Consider the following 23,031-nt stretch of genomic DNA (forward strand, 5'->3'; position numbering starts at 1 on the left):
AAAAAAAAAAAAAAAAAAGAAGAAATGAACGACAAAAAAAGCACATGAAAAGATGTTAAATATCACTTCCCATTTAGGGAAAGGCAAATCAATGCCATAATAAGATTCCACTATATGCCTACTGGGATGGCTAAAATAAAAACTGCTGACACTAGCTAGTGCTGATGAAGATGTCGAGTTAATGGAACTTTCTTTTTTTTTTGATATGGAGTCTCGTTTTGTTGTCCAGGTTGGAGTGCAGTGCTGTGATCTTGGCTGACCACAACCTCCACCTCCTGGGTTCAAGCAATTCTCCTGCCTCAGCCTCCCAAGTACCTGGGACTACAAGCACCCGCCACCAGACCCAACTAAGTTTTGTACTTTTAGTAGAGATGGGATTTCACTATGTTGGCCAGACTGGTCTCAAACTCTTGACCTCGTGATCTGCCTGCTTTGGCCTCCCAAAGTGCTGAGATTATAGGTGTGAGCCACCGTGCCTGACCTCTAAGTGGAACTTCCACACATTGCTAGTGGGAATAGTAAAAGTTTGGCAGTTTATAATGAAGTTAAATTCTTGTCACAAGCCAGCAGTCCCACTACTACATATTCACACTTAAGGGAGATAAAAACTTATGTTCACATAAACACCTGTATGCAAATATTTACAGTGATTTTATTTATAATGGCCCCAAACAGAACATGTCCTTTAGCTGTTACATGGTTAAATCAACTGTGGTATATTCATACAATGAATTACTACTCAATTGAAAGGGAAAAATGACTGATACTCATGTCTACACAGGTAACACTCTAATGCATTACGTTAACTGAAGAATACAGACGAAGGTTACATCATATTGCATGATTCTATTTATGACATTCCTTTTTTTTTTTTTTGAGACAGACTCTCCCTTTGTTGCCCAGGCTGGATTGCAGTGGTGTCACTGCAACCTCCACCTCCCGGGTTCAAGTGATTCTTGTGCCTCATCCTCCTGAGTACCTGGGACTGCAGGTGTGCGACACCACGACTGGCTATGTTTTGTATTTTTAGTACAGACAGTGTTTCGCCATGTTGGCCAGGCTGTTCTTGAACTCCTGGCCTCAGGTGATCCGCCTGCCTCGGCCTCCCAAAGTGCTGCCATTTATGACATTCAGAAATGGCAAAACTACCAGGATAGAGGACAGATGAGTTGTTGCCAGGAGCTGGGAGTGAATGGAGGCATGGACTCAAAGGGACGTGGGAGAGTAACGAAACTGTTTTATATCTTGATTGTGATGGTAGTTACATGACTCCATGTATCTGTCAGTGTCAGGGAACCGTATACTGAAAAGGAAATTTTACTATACGCAAATTTTACCAAAAACCAGACACCAAACCCATTAAAATTGTATAGTGGTATTAGGTTAGTAGATTCTAAACCTGGTTGTATCTCAGAATCACCTGGGAATCTTCAAAACAAAGAAGTAACAATTCTTAGACCCCACCACAGATCTTTACTTTATTGATTCTGTAAGTCCAGAAAGAGAGTAGATAAATGAAAAAAATCCTGTTCTCTCAAAGATTCTCTAGCAGCTTATAACACTGAATTGTAGACAGAATTAATATCTAAAGTGCTATGTAAATACTACTGAGCTCTAGTGAAAGCAAATAGTCATTATTTGGTTGCCAATCTAAGTAAGTTTTTAAAGAATATTTCCAGCATTCAGATTTACAAGTTCAATCTTTACAGTGTTGGTATCTAAAAATCAACCACTTTTTAATAAACTATTATGAAACAAGCTTTAAACATAAAGCAAAATCCATATTGAAACAGGAATAGAACATAAACATAACGTTTTTACAAATGTTCAGGCAAGTTGTGTCATGAATGCTAATTATTGCCACTGAACTCAACACCTACTAGGATCAGCTTTTTGTATGAAGTTCCCAAACAGTTATTTATTCTAGAGGATTATGGCAGAGGCTGCTGGGAATATTGTTTGCCCGTACTGAAAGGTTCACAGTACGCTGTTAAAAGTCCCACCTTTCCCCCCAGAATCTTTGCTTTCCTTCTTTTCAGCTCTACTCTTTTCTTCCTCAATGTGCTGAATAGCAGACATCTGAAAGATGAGAGGGGAGACATTGAGAAGGAAGGCCTCTGGATACAGAGCAAAACAAATGAGAACTAGCTGCTCCAATTCCCTAATCTGTACTTCCCAATTCATGCAAATGACAAATTGTTAGAATAAGAGACGGCTGGAAACCAGAATGAAGGTCCTGTGTAAATAAGTGAGGGTTTGTCAGCCCAGGGGGTTCTGAGTGCTAAGAGGCAATGGTTTAACAAGTCACCCACAGAAAGAGCTGGCTGCTCCCTCTGCTGACAAAGTCAGTCCCTGTCTGGTAAATTCTGGTTCCAGAAATGGAGCCATGAAAGCACACTGTTAGGTCTCATTTTAAATTCAGATTGACTTATTTTTATTTTTAGAGACAGGGTCTCACTCTGTCACCCAGGCTGGAGTGCAGTGGCACAGTCTTGGCTCATTGCAGCCTTGATCTCCTGGGCTTAAGCAATCTTCCCACTTCAGCCTCCTGAGAAGCTGGGGCTACAGCTCGTTCCATCACACTGTTTTTTGTATTTTTTTTAGAGGTGGGGTTTTGCCATGTTGCTCAGGATGCATTGAACTCCTGAGCTCAAGTGATGCGCTCACTTCAACTTTCCAAAGTGCTGGGACTACAGGTGTTGTATTTGACCGGAGCGTAGAAAGTTATCACCAAGACAAAAGTATGCCAGATTGCAGGGTCATTTATTATGCCGGCGACCACAGAGGACTCACGTCTCTCCAACCTGTGGTGCCAAAAGGAGGGTGCTATGATTTTTTATACCCGAAAAACCACCTTGGGAGTGGGGGTGAGGGGCGGGGATGGGGATGAAAAGGTTTCGGACATTTCAAGGGCTAGGGGATTCTGTGATTCACCTCCTGGGTGGAGACAAGGGCGGGGGTCTCCGGACATTCCAAGGGCCAGGGGACTTTTGTCATTCTGTTTGTTACCTCAGTGGTTTACAGAAGTCAAGATATACATTTGTTTACACATCATCTGGGTGGTGATAGAAGTCACAGATTTTAGCAGTTACTGATAAGAAAAGGTAAGCAGCTTTACATAGTTTTGAGGAACAAACTAGCAGTTCTATTTACAGAGGCCAAGGACAGTAGTTATTGTGAGGAGAATGGGGCAGCCACTTCAACTTATTTAAAAAACAGTTTTGCATTTTATAAAATAGTGTTGCTCAGGTTCTGGCTCTAGGCCAGCACAATATCACACAGGCATGAGCCACTGTGCCGGTCTCAGGTAGACTTGGACAATTTAAAGAGTGTTAAAGTGTGCTTTGTAAAGGGGACAGAACAAAGATTAAGATTTCCTGAAATTCTTTTCCCTCACAGGTGTTGGGTGGGTGGTAAAATTCCAAGAAATACTTTAATCCCTAGCCTAGATGTCAGGTTTTCCATTTTAAAACAAAGAGATGAATGTCTTCCAGCAAGTTAATCTTTTTGTGCCTTAGTCCGATCTAAGATATGAGGATAATAATTTTGCCTAACTCAATCATTTAATGTTCATCATGAGTTAACTTGAGTTAGTTTAACCAACTTGAGTTGAACTAACTCAAGTTAACCAACGTGAGTTAAATGATCAACTCATTTAATGTTCAGATTAAATAAATCAAGTAAATTTCTTAGACCATTGCCTGATACATGCTATAATGATTAATATTCTAAAAAAGGGTCGCCTGAGTGAAAGAAGAGAAACACAAAAGAATATACTCTGCATTCCAAAGTTAACCTGAAACCTTTGGAACCTTGTCAGGGGGAGGTAAAATATGCCTCATTATTCCCTCCTTCCTTTTGGAATTCAGGCCCAGCTGACCAGCATTAACATTAAAACAGATCTTAAGACTGACAAAACCGACTTTGATTGTAGCAATAAGATACCAAATTCCAGCAGGACTCTAGTATGACATCACATGACACATAGTAAGGCCTGACAGTAAACTATTTTACCCCAAATTATGTTTCTTTGCCATATCGTGAAATAGTCCTGCAAAGCTATCCTTTTCTAGGCTTTTTTCCTGATTCAGGAGAGAATCAACTCTGATAAGAAACATTTACAGTGTAGTCTCTCAATAGCCTGCCACATGGGGAGTTCCTCTGCATAGGGGGAGGGGAGTCTTGATCTCCCCAACCCCTTATTTTACCACAGACATTCCCTTCTATTTTTAATTTTTCTTTTGAGATGGAGTCTTGCTCTGTTGCCTAGGCTGGAGTGCAGTGGCATGATCTCGGCTCACTGCAACCTCTGCCTCCCAGGTTCAAGTGCTTCTCCTGCCTTGGCCTTCAGAGTAGCTGGGATTACAGGCTCCAGCCAGGCTGGTCTCAAACTCCTAACCTCAGATGATCTGCCCGCCTTGGCCTCCCAAAGTGCTGGGATTACAGGCGTGAGCCACCGTGCTCAACCGCCTTCTAGTAATTCCATCTGCAGCCATGGGTCCTTATATAATCCAGACATTCCCTTCTGTGGAGTCTAGGTCTTTAGACAAAGCTTTAAACCAACTGTCCATCAGAAAATCTTTGAATCTACCTATGACCTGGAACCGCCCCCCACAGTAGTCCTACCTTTCCAGATGGAACCAATGTACATTTTATATTTATTGATTGACGTCTTATTTCTTTTTTTACATATTTAGTTTCACTCTAAAGCTCATTAGATTTCCTGACACTGTACATAGGTTCTATTTATTCTGAGGGAGGAGCTTGACTTGACTCACATTATTTACTAGTTGAAAGGCACATTTACCTGCGTTGAACTCAGGATCATCTTCCAGGGCAACCACAGCTCCCTCCACGGCATCCACAGCACTCCCGCCCTCCCGGAGGATGCAGTAGCCCACGGTGGCGGCTCTGACGACACCCTGGCTCACTCGCTCCCTCCGATCCTTGGAGATGGGGCCGGCCCCGCCGCCGTGGACCACCACGATGGGATTCATGTCGGCGGATCCTAGGCACTAGGAAGGCGAAAGCGTCGTCTAAAGCCAGCCCAAGGAAGCCGCGGGGACACAAGGTCCTCGGGAGATCCTGTGGGGACAGCGCCCAGTCTCTATTTTGGGAGACCTGGTTGACAGCGCGGGGTGGGAAGGGGAGGCTCGGTCGAGCTTAGTAAGAAGAGCCCAGGGCGCCCCGCGCCCTCCCACATTCCTCTCCGCCCCCCGGCCCGGACCTGCCGGAGCCTCAGTTTCCCCGGGGACGTCGCCCCGCCTCCACCGCCGCCCGCCTCCAAGCTCCGGCCTAGAGGGAGGATGTGTATTTCGCCTTCCGGAAAATGTCTATTTTCGTTTATTTCGTTCGCCCTCCCACGTCTTGTGCGCCTGCTCCAGGAGGGCCGCCGAGTTACCGAGGGCACCGCGGGAGGCGGACGCCGAGGCCTCAGGCTGGGTCGAGCAGCCCTCGCAGCTGCCCAGTCCGGCCGCTCAGCGGAGCGGGCTAGAAACCGCTCAACCTGCAACCGCTCGGGCCGCAACGGCTCTGCGCCGGCGCACGAAGGCAGAGCCGCCGCACTGCCCAGTTACCGTAAAGCCCCGACGCCCGGCCGGCGCGCACCTGTCTCACAGCTCATCGGAGTCTCAGCTCCTGGCTCGCGCGAGCTTCCTAGAGGCAGGTGGCGACCCTCCCTCTCCTGATGAGGCTGGGGGCAGGGTGGTTGGGTTGGAGGCGAGAAGCGGGAAGTGGCGTGCCACCGTTTTGTAATTGCAAATTGAAAAGCAACGCTGTGAGCCCTAAAATCCTTCCTTTGCCAGAGGTGCTTAGCAGACTCGCTAGTTATAATTTTGAAATAAAATCCCTCCCCTTGACGTGTCTCTCTCCTTAACCATTTGCGAAGAACAGAAAGATAAACTGTAAAAATGTCTACCTGGTCTGATTCTATACCTTTACTTCGGGTGCCCGGAGAGTCTGAAAACCCCCAAGTTTAAATTACATCACCCGCAGAGGTCCTTATTTTATTTCTTTATTTTTGAGATGGGGTTTCTTTATCTGGTCTTGAACTCCAGAGCTCAAGCAATCTTTTCACCTCGGCCTCCCAAAGTGCTGGGATTACAGCGTAAGCACTTACGAGTCCTTATTTTTCTTCGATACTTCAACTTCTCCCTGCCTCTGTGTGTTCCCTGAAGACTTGACACCCCTGGTGACTGGACGAAACCGCCTGTATTCACCCATGGCTGTCCTAGATTCCTGTTTCGTCCTTCCTGTAGTCAAGGCGGATGTAAGGAGTTTACATTTGTACCCAGGAAGACAACTGGGTTAGTGGTATGACCTGAAAGATACCTTACTCTATTACGAAAGTACCTTTTTGAATTATTATGTTATTATTTTTTAGGGCAGTTTAGGCTCACAGCAAAATTATTTTGTTTTTATTAATTTGCTCTAAATTGTTTATTGGCTGGATGAGCCAATGTCAAAGATAGGCTTTCACTTTGTCCAACAAATGCCACCTTTTCCCAACCCCCTCCATGCACTGAAGGTACCGACGGACTGACGGCACAGGGGTTGATTCATTCCTGAAAGACCCAAATGTACAAAGGGACAATGGCCAGAACTTATACAGAAATAAACTCTGAACCAGAACCCATGCAGCAGCTAGTCTGGGACAGCAAACCACAACCTTAATAGCAATGCATTCTATTTTTTTTTTTTTTTTTTTGAGAAAGATTTTCACTCCTGTTGCCCAGGCTGGAGGGCAATGGTGCGATCTTGGTTCACTGCAACATCCAACTCCTGGGTTCAAGTGATTCTCCTGCCTCAGCCTCTTGGGTAGTTGGGATTACAGGTGTCCAACACAATGCCTAGCTAATTTTTGTATTTTTAGTAGAGATGGGTTTACCATGTTGGCTAAGCTGGTCTCGAACTCCTGACTTAAGGTGATCCACCCACCTTGGTCTCCCAAAGTGCTGGGATTACAGGCATGAGCCACTGTGCCCAGCCCTCTATTTTTTTTTTTTTTTGAGTTTTTAAAAATTTTACTTTATTTTACTTATTTATTTTTTTGAGATGGAGTCTCACACTGTCACCTGGACTGCAATGCAGTGGCACAATCTCAGCTCACTGCAACCTCCGCTTCCCGGGTTCTCCTGCCTCAGCCTCCCAAGTAGCTGGGATTACAGGTGCCCGCCACCACACCCAGCTAATTTTTTGTATTTTTAGTAGAGATGAGGTTTCACCATATTGGCCAGGCTGGTCTTGAACTCCTGACCTCGTGATTCACCCGCCTTAGCCTCCCAAAGTGCTGGGATTACTGGTGTAAACCACCACACCCAGTCATCAGCAATGCATTCTAAATGGTTAGGACTTGGTCAATAAGTGCCAGCTTCCCTAATTTTTGTCCTTGCTTCCAAGTTAGTCTCAATCAGAGAAAGCTAAATCTTCTCCTCTAACCAGTCACATAGGATGATACTTTTTGTTAGCCCATCCGGCTTCCCCAATGAAACTGCCTCCAAACAGAGCATACCTGAGCCTTCCCTTTTTGCCATTATAAAAGCCTTCCACTCTCCTGCCTGCCCCTGAATCTCTGCCTAATGCAAGTGATATGGGTGACTCCCTTGCAATGGCAAGCTCTAAATAAATAGCCTTTGCTTATTCCCATTTGGATGGTTTCCATTTATTTCCACATTCCAGAAATACAAGTGTCTGCTTGAGTGAAGGATTTGTGCTGAAAGGACCCTGGAGGAGGGACTGGCCGTCTCCAGTTGTGGACATCAGAGCATCAGGGCCAAGCTGTACCGCTGATGTTTGTCTCCATTGCTTGCTTGCCACCTACCTTGACTCACTGGAATTCAGCTGGGGTGTGGTGGGCATCTTCCATCGGACTGTTTTGTTCTGTGCCTGGTAAGCAGCCTGGCTCACTGTGGGCCCCACAACCCCACCCTCTCCTCTGATTATGCTTTCCCTAATTCCACCCATCATATTTGAGACAGCAGAGTCTGTATGGCCTGTGCTGGGAAGGTGCTTAGAGGAATATAAAAGCTCTTAAGAATCCAAACTGCCAGTAGGGAGGTTATCAACTAACTGTCGTGACAAGACCAGTCTGTGTTTCTGGTTGCAAACAACAAAACTATCTGGCTAGATTAAAATGGAAAAGGATTTATAGAGAATATTAAGAAGCCCATAGAATTTCTAAATGGTTTTAAATCCACACAGATAGCAATAATCCACAGCCATGCTATGGGCTTGCTCTAGTCTCTGGAGAGCATACTGTCACCGCCTTCACTGGGCACTTTTGCTGAGCATCTTTCCTTGGGATTGGCTGCCTGATGCTCCACCCTTGCTTCCCTGACCATGAGGCATCTTTGCTACTCTGCTTCCTGGAAGATCGGTCCCCTATTCCATTTCTTCCCATTGCTCACCTCTGAATCCCAGGTGAAACCCAGCTACACGCCCCATCTTAGTTGCAGGGAAGTAATGCCGTGAAGGTGAGAATGCAAACTTTGGGGTTTCTACTGGGAGAAGGTAGGGTTTATAATGTAGAAATATTACTGAAATGTAGGGACAGTGCTGAAAAGAAGTCGGTGGCCACAAATGTAAATATTTGCTATCCAGTGTATGAAAACTACTGCTTAAAAACAGCAATGCAGTCAAAGGTGAGATTTTGTGGCATAAGTTATTTGAGTATTAGGGGATTTCAGAGAATGGAAAGGAACTTGTGACCAGTGATTTGGCACAGATGACTTGGAGTAGAAAGGTCTTGAATGCGGTGTGCAGGAAAGAAAGGATCTGAATTGGGAGATGAGAAGAAGGCAGAGGAAGAATTTTCCTGGGGGAGACTGCATGGGCGAAGATGTAGAGGAGGAGGGTGGCCATAGCATTTGTTGTCCCAACCAGCATACTTGAGTGTGAAAGGAAGCACACTAAAAAATTGTACTGGGACGGGCCAAGTGCGGTGGCTCACGCCTGTAAACCCAGCACTTTGGGAGGCCGAGTTGGGCAGATACCTGAGGTAAGGAGTTCAAGACCAGCCTGACCAACATGAAGAAACCCCGTCTCTACTAAAAATACAAAATTAGCACAGCATGGTGCCGCATGCCTGTAATCCCAGCTAATCGGGAGGCTGAGGCAGGAAAGTCGCTTGAACCTGGGAGGCGGAGGTTGCAGTGAGCTGATATCGCACCATTGCACTCCAGCCTGGGCAACAGAGCAAAACTCTCTCAAAAAAACAAAAGAAAACAAAACAAAAAACACCAAAAAAGAAAAATTATACTAGGCAATAGGCACAAGCAGGGACAGATCCAGGCAAACTGATTGATCTCCTGTGGATAGGAGAATCCCTTCCCTTCTTGTTAACCCACAACTAATAACATATTTTACCACTCTTGGGAATTCCCTTTACTCCTGGTTTACCTTCCTTTCCTGCCTTAAGGCCCAGTTTAAATTAACCCCTTCTGCGAAGCCTTTCCCCCCGAACCTCACTAAGGATCAGTCATTCCCCTTCTAGTGACCTATTGTTGTGAGTGATTCCCACACATTTATTGGCTTCAGACAACACACATCATCTGACAGTTCTGGTGGTCAGCAATTCAAACCGGGTCTGCAGGGACTGAGTTCCTTCAGGAAGCTCCAGAAGAGAATCCACGTCTTTACCTGCTTCTACAAGCTGCCTGTGTCCTTGGCTCACGGCCTCATCTTCCATTGCCAAAGCCAGAAGCCAAGCATCTTCAACTCTCTCTCTCTGGCCTCTGTTTCTGCCGCTACGTCTCTTCTCTCTCTGCCACCATCATCACCATTTACTTCTCTGACTCTGTCTCTTCTGCCTCCTTTTGTTTTTGACCTCTGAACTTTTTATTGGCCTCCTGCTCCCCAAAGGGTCCCCTGCTTCTGCTGGCTTAATGTCTCAGAACTTCGGTGTTGTTGGTCTCAGACACACCACCTTGCCATCAGCTATCTGGCGGGTGGTGTTCTTTTGGATGGTTTGCATGGAGTTGCTGCTATCCAGGGGATAACCAAGATTGAAGTCCTCACCATCTTCCAGCAGTCGAGGGTAGATGGCGATCTCAGCCTCTAGCTTGACCTTGATGTTCAGCAGGGCCTGAAACCCCTGGGCCTGGCATTGCCCCTCTGCCGGGGTCTGTGCCTGCTCTGACTCCAGGTGCAGCAGGATCTCATTGAGCTGCTCCATGTGCAGGGTGTAGTGGGCCTCCACCTCCCTCAGGCTGTTCTCCAAGCTGGCCTTCATATTTCTCATGGAGTCCAGGTTGATTCCTGGCTGAGGCTGGGAAAGGTGACTGGTGGCCCAAGGGGTTAGAGTGTTGGTTTCCATTTGATCTTTCCATCTCAGCCTCATGCCTTTGTCCACTTCTCTGGTGGGCTTCATATTCCTGTCCCAATCCCAAATCTCTTAGATAAATTCTCTAGAAAATAAACTTCTGAGCTGGGCGTGGTGGCTCATGCCTGTAATCCCAGCATTTTGGGAAGCTGAGGTGGGCAGATTACCTGAGGTCAGGAGTTTGAGACCAGCCTGACCAACATGGAGAAACCCCATCTCTACTAAAAACACAAAATCAGCCGGGTATGGTGGCGCATGCCTGTAATCCCAGCTATCTGGGAGGCTGAGGCAGGAGAATTGCTTGAATTTGGGAGATGGAGGCTGTGGTGAGCTAAGATTGCACCACTGCACTCCAGCCTGAGCAACAAGAGCGAAACTCCGTCTCTAACCAACTAACTAACTAACTAACTTCTGGTCTTTGAGGAGGAAGGAGGAAGCATCTTTTTGTCTGACTCTGGGCTAGGAGAAGGAATCTGGCTAACTCCTCTGCAGACGATTTTCCATCAACAACAGTTTTATGGATTAAGGATTGTATCCAACTGTCCCTGACAAAACTTGACCACAGTGGTTTAACCAGATAACTGTTGATTTGAAAACAACAACAACAACAACAACAACAAATCTAGTGGTTGTTGCCCAGGCTGGAGCAGCAGCTCCAAGGTGACACAGACTCCTTCTCTTTCCCTTCTGCTGCTCTCGGCCTGTGGCTTTCACACACGTGGCACTCCTAGGCACTTTGGTCACTATTGGGGCAGGAGGAATGGGGAAGGGCAGAGGGGAGAAGGCCCTTACCAGCTCCCCTTTGCTCCTTTAATTCAGGAAAGCTCTCTAGCTTTCCTGGAAGTCCTTCAAGCGAACTTTCATTGGCCCGAACTGGATCGGGTGACTGCCCTTAGTGGCAAGAAAGTCTGGGGAGTGAGTTTTTATTTTAGCAGGACACATCATGGCCCTGGATAAAATCAAGATCTCTTGGCAAGAAGGAAGGTGACAGGATATTGGGTAGACAACTGGGAACATCTGCCACGCCTGCCTCCCCACCTTTGATGTTCCTGTGTGTCTGAGCACTGAGTCTCTCAAGGGTTCTGCAGAACAAATAGATTCACCTCTCAAGTAGATGATCACTTCCTTTAACCTGACATTTGTTATTCATCTTCCAAAGTGACCTCTTTTACCTGCCATTGTCATCTCTCTCATTCTTCCTGTCTTTGTGGGTAGTATTCTTTTTAAGATTGTTTACTATCATTTTAGAGGAGTTTAGAAGGGAGGGGTAACCCATTTCTGTGAGGTTGACTAGGGAGGTTGACTAGAGCCCCAAGGAGGTGATTCTAACCACAGTGGCACTGGGTGATCTAGGAGGAGGAGGCTTGGGGTGGGGAATGCCAGAGATGGGGAGAGGAGGTGGGACCAGAAAAGGAGGGACTGGGCAGGGAGGGTCTGAGTCAGAAATGAAGGAGGCGTGTGAGAGAGACTGAGGAAGAAGGAATGGAAGTGGCCGGGGGCGGAGGAGGAAGAGAAGAAGAAAAGAAAGAAGCAACTAACATTTTCTTACTTTTTTTTTTTTTTTTTTGAGATAGGGTCTTGCTTGGTTGCCCAGGCTGGAGCACAGTGGCGTGATCTTGGCTCACTGCAATCCCTACCTCCTGAGGTTCAGGCATGATTCTCCTGCCTCAGCCACCCGAGTATCTGGGATCACAGGCATATACCACCACACCCAGATAATTTTTGTATTTTTAGTAGAGACGGGGTTTCCACATCTTGGCCAGGCTGGTCTCAAACTCCTGACCTCAAGTGATTTGCCCACCTTGGCCTCCCAAAATGCTGGGATTACAGGTGTGAGCCACTACACCTGGCCGCAACTAACATTTTCTGAAGGTCCGCTGGGGAACCAGCAGGCTGCCTTGACTACATTCTCACTCCCTAGCAACTTCGCATCCCCGCCAGTCTCAGCTACATGAGGAAAAGGCTTTTGGCCGACCCCACTGGGGACAGGATGGGAATCTGTGAGGCTCCCTCTGAATTCTAGAATGTGTAAAAGTGTCTTGAGCTTGCTGCCTTCCAGGGCTTTCAAACAAGAAGCGGGACACATACCTTTCAACTCTGAGATCCCTGAACTTATTTAGAAGACCTAGGACCCTCGAATTTGTTCAGGAATAGGGCACGAGGCTGTTTTTAGGAGGCCCACATAAACATTTTGTGCACCAGCCCTTCTTTCTTTCTTCTCCTCCCCGCTGACCAGAGAGTTGTAATTCACTTAGAGATATGGGATAGGGGCAGGGAAGTGCTGGGTAGAGAAAGGCATAGTCCCTGGCTAGGGCTCCACCCCTGGGCCTGTGCCCATGGACCTAGGTGAGGACAGGCACTCCTGCCTTGGGGCCCAAATGTTGCATTTTCCAAGACCACCCTGGCTCACCACACCTCCATCCTGTGCTTATAAAAACCTGAAGACCCTAGGGGGCAGGAACAACAGTGGCTGGACATTGAAAAGAACAGAGTGGTAGAAGAGCGCACTGACAGGCACCAGCAGATGCTGGCAGGCCATCGACCAGTGGAGCAACGTGGAATTTGGCTGGGGCAGTCGCAAGACGGCCTGGCCAGGGGCAGCCCGGCTCCGGCGGAGAAACCACCCCCCCACTCCATCCCCCTTCTGGCCTCCCTGTCCACCTCACTGAGACCTACTACTCAATAAAAAACCTTGCACTCATTCTCCAAGCCGACGTGTATTCCGATTCTTCTGGTACTCCAAGGCAAGAACCCCAGGATACAGAAAGCCCCCTGTCCTTGGGATAAGGCAGAAGGTCTAACAGAGCTGATTCACACAAGCTGTCTGTGGAAGGCAAGACTGAGAAAGCACCCTATAACTCACGTCCACTGGGGCTTCAGGAGCTGGAAGCAGTCACCCCTAGATGCTGCCGAGGGGTGGGAGCCCCATAACCTGCCCATCTGCATGCTCCTCCTGGAGGTTTGAGCAGCAGTCACCGAAGAAGCGAGCCCCTCCCCCTGTTGCTCGCCCTGAGAGGGGGATAAGGAACTTTTCCCATTGCATTAGGATGGCACATGTATGGGGGCTGGAATTTGGATTTCTATACATATTTTAATTTATATCTGGGATCTCTCTTTTAAACTCAAAATCAATGGCTGGGCATAATGGTTCACACCTGTAATCCCCGCACTTTGGGAAGCTGAGGCAGGTGGATTTCCTGAGCTCAGAAGTTTAAGACCAGCTTGGGCAACATGGCAAAACCCCATCTCTACCCAAAATACAAAAAATTGGCCAGATATGAAGGCGCATGCCTGTAATTCCAGCTATTCAGGAGGCTGCGTGGGAGGACTGCTTGAGCCTGGGAGGCAGAGGTTGCAGTGAGCTGGTCACACCACTGCACTCCAACCTGGGTGACAGAGTGAGACCCTGTCTAAAGAAACCAAACAAAACTGAAGTCTGGAAGTCTCATTGGGAGGAGAGTCATGATATGAAGAGAAATATAGGAGAGAGGAAAGCACTATTTTATTCCATTGCATATAGTGTAAAAATGAAATGACACAAAATAATTTAAAATGAAAGGTATAGTCCTCTTCTCCCCACCCACAACCTCCTGTTCTCCCACCTCCCAACTCTCAGATTACTACCCAGGGGCAGCCGCTTTACAACTATTTGGTTGTATCTTCTGGGAGATTGCACCACATCTCTTTTTTCACTTTATTAAAATGCTGAGTTTATTTCACATTTGTATTTTTGTCTCTCCACAATTTCCATGTCTGACCACTGCTACTACTATGTCCTGTCATAACATTCCACACACACTTCAAACCAAGCAAAGGGTGGAGTTCCATCTTTAAAAATGAAACAGGCATTTTGGAAAACACATTCTTGGCAATGGAACCTGGACAATGTTTATCAAACACTAGGGAAAGTTCTCACTCTGCATTATAAAAAGGACAGCCAGATAGCAACTGTTGCAGAAATGAAATCAGAGGGAAAATTTTAAACAAATTGCTTACACTACTTTCTTTTTTTCCTTCCTTTTTTTGTTTTTTTGAGATGGAGTTTTGCTCTTAATGCTCAGGCTGGAGGGCAATGGTGCGATCTCGGCTTACTGCAACCTATGGCTCCTGGGTTCAAGCGATTCTCCTGCCTCAGCCTCCTGAGTAGCTGGGACTACAGGTGTCTGCCACCATGCCCAGCTAGTTGTTTGTATTTTTAGAAGAGATGGGGTTTCACCATGTTAGCTAAGCTGGTCTTGAACTCCTGGCCTCAGGTGATCTGCCCACTTCGGCCTCCCGAAGTGCTGGGATAACAGGCGTGAGCCATGGCGCCCCGTCTAACCGGTTTTCTTAGAGACTTCCTTCACTGCCAGAGATCTTGAATAGCCCCCTGGTCAGTCATCCAGAAGTAGCTCCTCGCATAATTGATAAACTTGGCTTCCACTTTGGGAAGAGAACCGCCTTTTTTCATACTTATTGAATTTTTGCTTTAATGTCTTCTACAGGACTAGGTCCTTTTAATGTTTTAGGAAATTTTTCCTGTTTTTTTGAAGGATTCTTGTCCTTTTGATCTTGGTGTTGATGATGGTTTTGAGTCTTTTCCATTCTGATTTGACTTTTGTGCATTTTTGGCTGGAGTCTGTCATGTAGATTTCTTCACTGGCGCTTTTCTTCAGTTTCCTCCTCATCAAAATCATCATGATCGTCATCATCTTCATCATCGTCATCATCTTCAGGAGCAGCAAGTTTTACTTTTTTTTGTGGAAACTTGCTGCCACCTCCAGGGGCTGGCAGGCTGCTTTCCAGATTCACATCGTCCTCCTCTTCATCTTCTGACTCTGCATCTTCCTTCACAGCTACTAAGTGCTGTAATATCACTGGCCCCAAACCACACTTCAACCATAGGACCACCGGTGGTGTTATTTCAAAGCCCCCAAGGAAACCGTTGTCTGTACTGACATTTTCAAAGTTGCCAGTGTTACTTTAATTGGACTGCCTTCGTAATTCATTCCTCTGCTTCAACAATGTGCAATTCATCCTGTGCACCCGCCCCTAAGCTGACTGTTCTTAGAGAAAACTGGGCTCATTTTAATGGTTATCCACCTTAAAGTCATCATCTTTGTCGGCCTTTAGTTCATGACCGAAAAGAGAGTCCTGGGGCCTCAGGGGGCTCATGTCCATGTCCATCGAATCTTCCATCAGGTGGCAGCAGGCACATAGGTGGGAGAGAAGGCGGACGGAGATAAATGACCACTGCTCAGGAGAACAGCTGCACAGAATGGAATCACACCAGGGAAAAGCCACACCATGTCTCTTACTAATAAATGTAAACACCACAACTCCCTGACTTAACATTAGTCATTACTGACTGACTTCTTGCTAGGCTAGATTCAGATTTGACTCATTTACAGGTTCTCTTTTTCTGCTTTATTCTTTTTTTTTGAGACAGAATCTCAGTCTGTCACCCAGGCTGGAGTGCAATGGCATGATCTCGGCTCACTGCAACCTCCGCCTCCTGGGTTCAAGCAATTCTCTTGCCTCAGCCTCCCGAGAAACTGGAATTACAGGTGTACGCCACCGTGCCCCACTAATTTTTGTATTTTTAATAGAAACAGAGTTTCACCATGTTGGCCAGGCTGGTCTCAAACTCCTGACCTCAGGTGATCCACCCGCCTCAATCTCCCAAACTGCTGGGATAACAGGTGTGAGGCACTGCCCCCTGCCCTCTGCTTTATTCTTTTAAACTGAGTTTTATCATCATAAATGTAAGTAATAAACTTACCCTTAATTTCTAGCTCTATCAACTAGAAACAATATCTCTTGCCTTCCCACTTTGTAAGATCAGGATATTGGTGCTGTTTCCTTCCCTGCATTTCTTTCCCCTTTATCTCTTCCCTCTGTGAATATGGAACTGCTGTGCAGTTAGATCTTATGTGCTTTGGTGGTAGACTGACTCTAGAAGTCAGAGATGAATAACTGGCGTCCACACTATTGGACTATGTGAACCGTGTTCACTGCAGATCCAGGTCGTGCCTGGGGCTGATATTTCTTGTTTGGCGCAGTATTTCCCCACCCCTGGAGTTTCTGTTCATTTTTTTTCTTTGTTAAAGACTTTATTTTCACCTGGTTCTTTGTAAGTGTGCAACGTTTCTTTTTTCATTACTTGCCTTATCAGATCTTTAACTTTTTCGTTTTTTTTTTTTTTTTGAAACGGAGTTTTCGCTCTTGTTACCCAGTCTGGAGTGCAATGGCGTGATCTCGGCTCACCGCAACCTCCGCCTCCTGGGTTCAGGCAATTCTCCTGCCTCAGTCTCCTGAGTAGCTGGGACTACAGACACGCGCCACCATGCCCAGCTAATTTTTTTGTATTTTTAGTAGAGTCGGGGTTTCACCATGTTGACCAGGATGGTCTCGATCTCTTGACCTCGTGATCCACCTGCCTTGGCCTCCCAAAGTGAATTTTTTTGTTTTTTGAGACAAGGTTTGGCTCTGTTGCCCAGGCCGGAGCACAGTGGCATGATCTCGGCTCACTGCAACCTCCGCCTCCTGGGTTCAAGCCATCCTCCCACCCCAGCCTCCCCAGTAGCTGGGGCTACAGGCGCACACCATTACACCCAACTAATTTTTGTGTTTTTTTGTAGGGATGGAATTTCGCCATGTTGCCCAGGCTGGTCTTGAACTCGTGAGCTCAAAGCAATCCGCCTGCGTTGGCCTCCCAAAGCAGATCTTTAATTTGTCGAAGTTCCCAAGTGTAGTAGAAAATGCCCAGGGTCCTCCCCTTTCCTTGAATTCCTCCTCTTTTCTTCCCACATTCATATATATTGACTGTTCCCCAGGTCTGTTGACTACTCTCTCCTGAAGACCTCTCCTCATTTAAGAGTTGGATTCAGCACCTTCTAGATTTGTTCTCCAGCTTGGAGAGGGCGTATTGAGGGATCTCTCAGCTTCCACAATCACATGAGCCAATTCCCATAATCAATCTCTCATGTATCTATGTATGCATCTTGTTGGCTGTGTGTCTCTGGGAACCCTGACTAACACATGAATCTTACATTGTTGATTTACTCTGTCATTTTGCTGGAGCATTTTGCCCCTGCACTCAAGTGACTCTGTAAGAGAATCATTGTTCTATGCTTTGGCACATGCCTGAGCGTGTGCTAATTTTGTTCAAAAGCTTTCTATGATTTCTGACTATCTATAAAAGTCATATAAAAAAGGAGGGCAGGTTTGGACTTAATTATTTTTCCATACTTTCCTTCAATTCCCTCCTTCTCCCCTCTGTGTATTTTATGTTCTTGCCGTACTAATTTGGCATCCATTCTTCTGAGGGACTATTGCATGGCTTCTCCTTGGCTGGGAAACAGTTCTTCCCAAGATCATAGTTCATCTGTTCCGAGACACCTAACCCAATTCCTGCTGAGTCAAAAGCAGTAGTTCCTTTAGTGTTTTCTTCAGCTTGCTCTTTCTCTCTCTTTCTTTTTTTCTTTCCCTCCCTCCTTCTCTTCTTCCATCCCTCCCTCCCTCCCTCCTTCCTTCTTCTTTTCTTCCTTTTTTCTTTTTTCTTTTTTTTTGTTTTTTCACAGAGTCTTGCTCTGTCACCCAGGCTGGAGTACAGTGGCACAATCTTGGCTCACTGCAACCTCCACTTCCCGGGTTCAAGAGATTCTCCTGCCTCAGCCTCACAAATAGCTGGGATTACAGGTGGGCACCACCACGCCTGGCTAACTTTTGTATTTTTAGTAGAGACAGGATTTCACCATGTTGGTCAGGCTCGTCTTAAACTCTTGACCTTGTGATTGGCCCACCTCAACCTCCAAAGTGCTGGGATTACAGCTGTGACCCACTGGGCCCAGAACTCCTGACCTAAGGTGATCTGCCTGCCTTGGGCTCCCAAAGTGCCAGGATTAAAGGCGTGAGCCACTGCACGTGGCCCAAATTTTCTTTATAATGATGTTTCTCTTCCAGAGAACTGTCAATTTTCATTCACCTATTTTACTATGATGTTTCCTGTGCTACTGTTTTCAGAAAAATGTACTTGAATTAAATGAAAAATCTTCTAAGTAAAATTCTCAAAGTACTTAATATATTTTAAAAATCGTATTCAGATTTTAAAGGGCTCTGTTCTCATTTACCTTATTTTTTTTTAACTTTTAAGCTCAGGGGTACAAGTGCAGGTTTGTCACACAAGTAAACCTATGTCATAGGGGTTTGTTGTACAGATTATCTCATCGCCCAGGTCTGAAATCTTTCTAGTCATTCTTGTTTTAGAGATAATTCCATGAACATCCGGCCTCCTGACTTACCCCACTTGGTTGTGAGTTCCTGGAGCATGATTAATGTCAGTTTTAATATTAATCTTGAGTATCATACCAAAAGGTTTCACTTGATATTATAGAAACGTGTTCACCTAGAGTTTGGTGCCCCCAAAACTCCCGGTAAAGGGCGGTAAAGAGTCACACCACGTGTGAAGTGAGAGGGCCAGGGCTGGAATTCTGGCCTTCCTTCTGCAAGCCTCATGCTCCCCCTGTCCCTAAATGATTTGGCATCCTCTGCATTTTCATATTGTAACTCACTTACAATCGCTTTTGGAAAGAACTAAGATGTGAGTAATAAATCAGTTCCATTGGTTCTAGTAATTTATTAGTAACCCTACACTATGGATTTGTAAATACTTATATCTTTTTCTCCATCTCCTCTCTGTCATTGTTTTCTCATCCTACACTACAGGTTCTACTTGGGCAGAGATTGTGTCTGAAAAGCACAGGACACCATCCTCTTGGGGTCAGGATTTTGGGCCAAGTGGCTTCTCAATAGCTTGTGCTGTGGCTAATCCTGGTGAAGAGGCAACATGGTGAGCGCAGGATTTGAACCTCTGTTCTTTTCTGATGGGATAAACGAAACAGCCGAAGAGGCTTCTTTCAGAGCACCACCATTTCTTAGCGTCCTTACCAGGGATGGGTGAGGTGAAGCAGCCTCCCTCCAAGCGGGCCTCAGCCCTCCAGCCACCTGCGATCCAAAGGTGCGGGGCGCAGTCACAGCGCTCTGACCACAAGGGGGCGCTGTTCCCCCAGAGATCGGCGGGCGGAGGCTTCGCGATGACCGAGTTGGCCTCTGCTGGGGGCCTCCTGTCTGTGGCCACCCTTTTTGATACAAATGGGATTGCGCCCTGCGGAACGTCCTGAGGGACCTGTAATTTCCTCTCACTCAGTAGTATCTCTCGGACACCACTGTGTCTCAGCGCTATCGGTGGTTGTTTAGACTGTTTGCGATCTTAGCCAGTGTAAACACATCTGTGACGGTCGTGATGGCCCCACATTGCCCGGAGCCGGGGCTGTTTGTAGAAGCCACTCTTCATCTCGCCGTAGGAGGGGGTCCTCGCCTTCTCAGAAGGAGGACGGGCTTCCCTGGCTCTGCAAGTGGGCAGTGGGCTATTGGGCACGTGCAGCTGCGCCTCTCCTTGGCTCTCCCGGGGGCTGGCCTAAGGCTTTTCCTCCGCTGACCTCTGGGGATAATCGTCTGCGATTGTGGGAGCACTGCTGGCCGTGGGTGAGACAGTTACTGGCATTCTCCACGAGCATGCATCCTCTGCTCTGCTCCTGCCCTCTGCACGTCGTGAAGCTCACTGGGGCAGGCCTGGAGATGGAGCTGCGGTGGTTCGCAGAGTTCATTTTGGCCTAAATCTAACAATGCAGAGAGATTTGACTGCTGTTAGTTTAGTGCAAAAGTAATTGCGGTTTTTGCCATGAAAAGTCCTATTTTACTCCCAGGCATATATTTCACGTGATTCACCACTCGGAAGAGATGTGTTGACTTCATACCCTCCAAGCCACAGCGTGGGCCCTGGAGGCAGAGGACCCAGGTTCAAATCCTGATCCTTTCATTCATTTTCTAGCTTTGTGACCTTTGGCAAATCACCCTTTCTGAGCCTCAGTTTAGTATTCTGGAACGTGGACTATTTAAATAGTGGGTAGAAGGAACTTGACACATTGCGTGACACATAGGAAATGCAGAAGAAATGTTAGCTCTTGCCATTTTGACCTGTGCTCTGAAACTGTCAAAATGGCATAGAAATTATCTGATTCTTGAAGGTTTGTGAAAATTAGTAAATTTTATCTGGCTGGCAACCTTTTAGAGAGTTAGATCAGGGCTTCCCAAACACGGCCTGTGGGACAAATCAAGCCCTATGCTCTCTCTTTTTTAAATATAGTCTGAAAGGTAAGAATTGATCTTATATTTTTTAATGGTTAAAAAATCAAAACAAGGCCAGGTGCAGTGGCTCATGCCTGTAATCCCAACTCTTTGGGAGGCTGAGGCAGATCAATCACCTGAGGACAAGGGTTCAAGACCAGCCTGATCAATATGGTGAAACCCTGTCTCTACTAAATAAATATAAAATTACCTGGGCGTGGTGGTGGGCACCTGTAATTCCAGGTACTTGGGAGGCTGAGGCAGGAAAATCGCTTGAACACGGGAGGCTGAGTTTGCAGTGAGTGGAGGTCGTGCCACTGCACTCTAGCCTGGGCAAAAAGAGCAAAACTCCATCTACAAAGAAAAAAATATCAAAATATTTTTTGTCAGTGTTTTCTGACATATGGAAATTATGTGAAATCAAATTTCAGTGTTCAGAAATAAAGTCTTATTGGGAAACAAACACATTCATGTGAAAAGAAACCCAGGGTGGAAACGGCTATGTCAGAGGCGTCTGAAACGTTGCCGGGTGGGCAGGAAGAGTTGGACCCGGGCCTGGACACACCCAGATGGAATGTCACCTGAGGAACTGGACCAAACTCTAAACCTCCTCAATAATCAGGTACATTTAATGTAGTCCATTTATATTGGGCCTGATCACAAATCTCCTGGGGAGATAGCTGTGCCAACATAAGCTGATCACCAGCTAGAGACGTTCTAAGCTGTCAATCAACCACCATTAATCATGGACAGTGCTACATTGTCCCACCTGTGTAAACTGACAGTCAACCTCTATAAGCTCCTCTTCAGCCTCACTTGGATTTAGCTGCTTGCTAGATTTGTGTCTCCCGCATTGCAATTCCTCTTCCGTTTGCTGCCCTGCAGGGGTTTTATTTCTTATCAGTTGACAGTCATTTGTTTGTTACATATTGTCTCTGGCTGCTTTCACCCTAGAGGAGCCGGGCTGAGTAGCTGCAACAGGCCACGGTGGCCCACACACCCTTATGTTTACTACCCGGCCCGCTGCAGAAAGTTTGCTGATCCTGAGTTAGACGACTGATGCTTTCCTTTCTTCTACACTTGTTAGCCTTTCCAGAAATACGTGTAACGAGAGGAGGGCTCTCTCCTTTGCATGTTGGTCTAGCTAGTTGATTGGCTATTTGATCTAGCTAATGGTGTAGCTAATTAGAGATGGCAGGTAGTTTGCAAGAACTTTACTTAGATTATCATTTAGACCTCCACTACTGTAGAGCTGTATAGAGCAATGTGTTAGTTGAAGTCTCTAGAGAGACAGACCCAATAGGAGATTATTTACCACTATATATCTATAGAAATTTATGGGGGGATTTGTTAGGGAGCTGGCTCGTGTGATGATGGAGGCTGGGAAGTCACAGGGCAGGCCGTCTGCGAGCCGGTCCAAGTCCAAAGGCCTCAGAACCACAGGAGCTGATACTGTGAAATGAAGTCTGAGGCCAAAGACCTGAGAAACTGGGAGGCAGCTGATGTATGTTCCAGAGTCCAGAGAATGTGAAGTTCCGACGCCCTGGGGCAGGAGAAGAAGAGTGTCCCAGCTCCTGAAGGGAGACAGCAAGAGCACATTCACCCTTCTTCTGCCTTTCTGTTGTAGGTGGGCCCTCAGCTGACTAGATGGTGCCAGCCCACACTGGGTGACGGTGGATCTTCCCGGGGATTCAAATGCCAACCTCTTCTGAATACACCCTCACAGACACACCCAGAAAGAGTGGTTTACCAGCTATCTGGGTATCCCTTAATCCAGCCAACCTGACACTTGAAATTAACCCTCAGAAGCAGGGAAAGCTGAAAATGAAGCCTGAGCGTTCCATTCCTGTGCGTCTTAGGGCCAAGGGCCGGCACTGAAGTCCCGTGCCGTGTGTCTGCCTGGGGCCATCCCGGCCGCCTGGGGCCATCCCGGCCGCCCCACCTGTTTCTTCCGAGCTGGACTGACACTGTTATCCTGCCTATGCTGGATATGAATGAATCTAGACCATTCTCTTCCCGGAGCTACTCTAGAATATGTTCCTTCCCACTGATGAATGAGAAGAAATAATGTATGTGAAAGTACTTGATGAGATGTAGACTAGAATCGTATACTGGACACGATTGTGGTTTGATACAATCGGCTGGCTGAGTTCACGTAGCTTGCCTGACCAGCCTGGAGCGGCCTTTCCGACTGCCAGCTGAAGTCTCCTCCAGGTGATCCTGGGCTCCTTCTCTGCTGCTGGTGTTGGCTCTGCCCTTTGGACAAAGAAGGGTGTGCTTGCTGATCCAGAGCTGCCTTTCCTGGTTGGCATTCCTGTTGTTTTTATTATTATTACTGTTTTTGTGTGTGTTTTGAGACGGAGTTTCGCCCTTGTTGCCCAGGCTGGAGTGCAATGGTGGCCACTGCACCCTCCGCCTCACGGATTCAAGTGATTCTCCTGCCTCAGCCTCCCGAGTCGCTGGGATTATAGGCATGCGCCTCCATGTCTAGCTAATTATGTATTTTTAGTAGAGATGGGGGTTTCTCCATGTTGGTCAGGTTGGTC

General features: G+C 46.7%; 2 protein-coding genes across 2 annotated transcripts in view; one reads left to right on the forward strand and one right to left on the reverse strand.

Annotated features, from left to right (window-relative positions):
- The window catches only part of LOC108286205 (asparaginase and isoaspartyl peptidase 1), a 23,601-nt gene extending 18,100 nt beyond the window's left edge, over positions 1–5,501 (reverse strand). The window contains exons 1-3 of the mRNA XM_017503819.2: positions 5,402–5,501; positions 4,779–5,085; positions 1,987–2,079 (exon numbers count right to left, since the gene is read on the reverse strand). Of these exons, the coding sequence (XP_017359308.2) occupies positions 1,987–2,079; positions 4,779–4,997 (312 nt within the window). The 5' untranslated portion in view covers positions 4,998–5,085; positions 5,402–5,501. The remainder of the gene's footprint in view (positions 1–1,986; positions 2,080–4,778; positions 5,086–5,401) is intronic.
- On the forward strand, positions 4,996–8,932 carry LOC108286207. Its single transcript, XM_037729714.1, has 3 exons — positions 4,996–5,001; positions 5,047–5,665; positions 7,678–8,932. Exons 1-3 carry the CDS (start codon positions 4,996–4,998, stop codon positions 7,695–7,697), a joined length of 645 nt encoding a protein of 214 aa, XP_037585642.1. The 3' UTR covers positions 7,698–8,932.
- Positions 8,933–23,031: the final 14,099 nt, after the last annotated feature.

This window comes from Cebus imitator, unplaced genomic scaffold, assembly GCF_001604975.1.
Source record: "Cebus imitator isolate Cc_AM_T3 unplaced genomic scaffold, Cebus_imitator-1.0 Scaffold316, whole genome shotgun sequence".
Lineage (NCBI taxonomy): Eukaryota > Metazoa > Chordata > Mammalia > Primates > Cebidae > Cebus > Cebus imitator.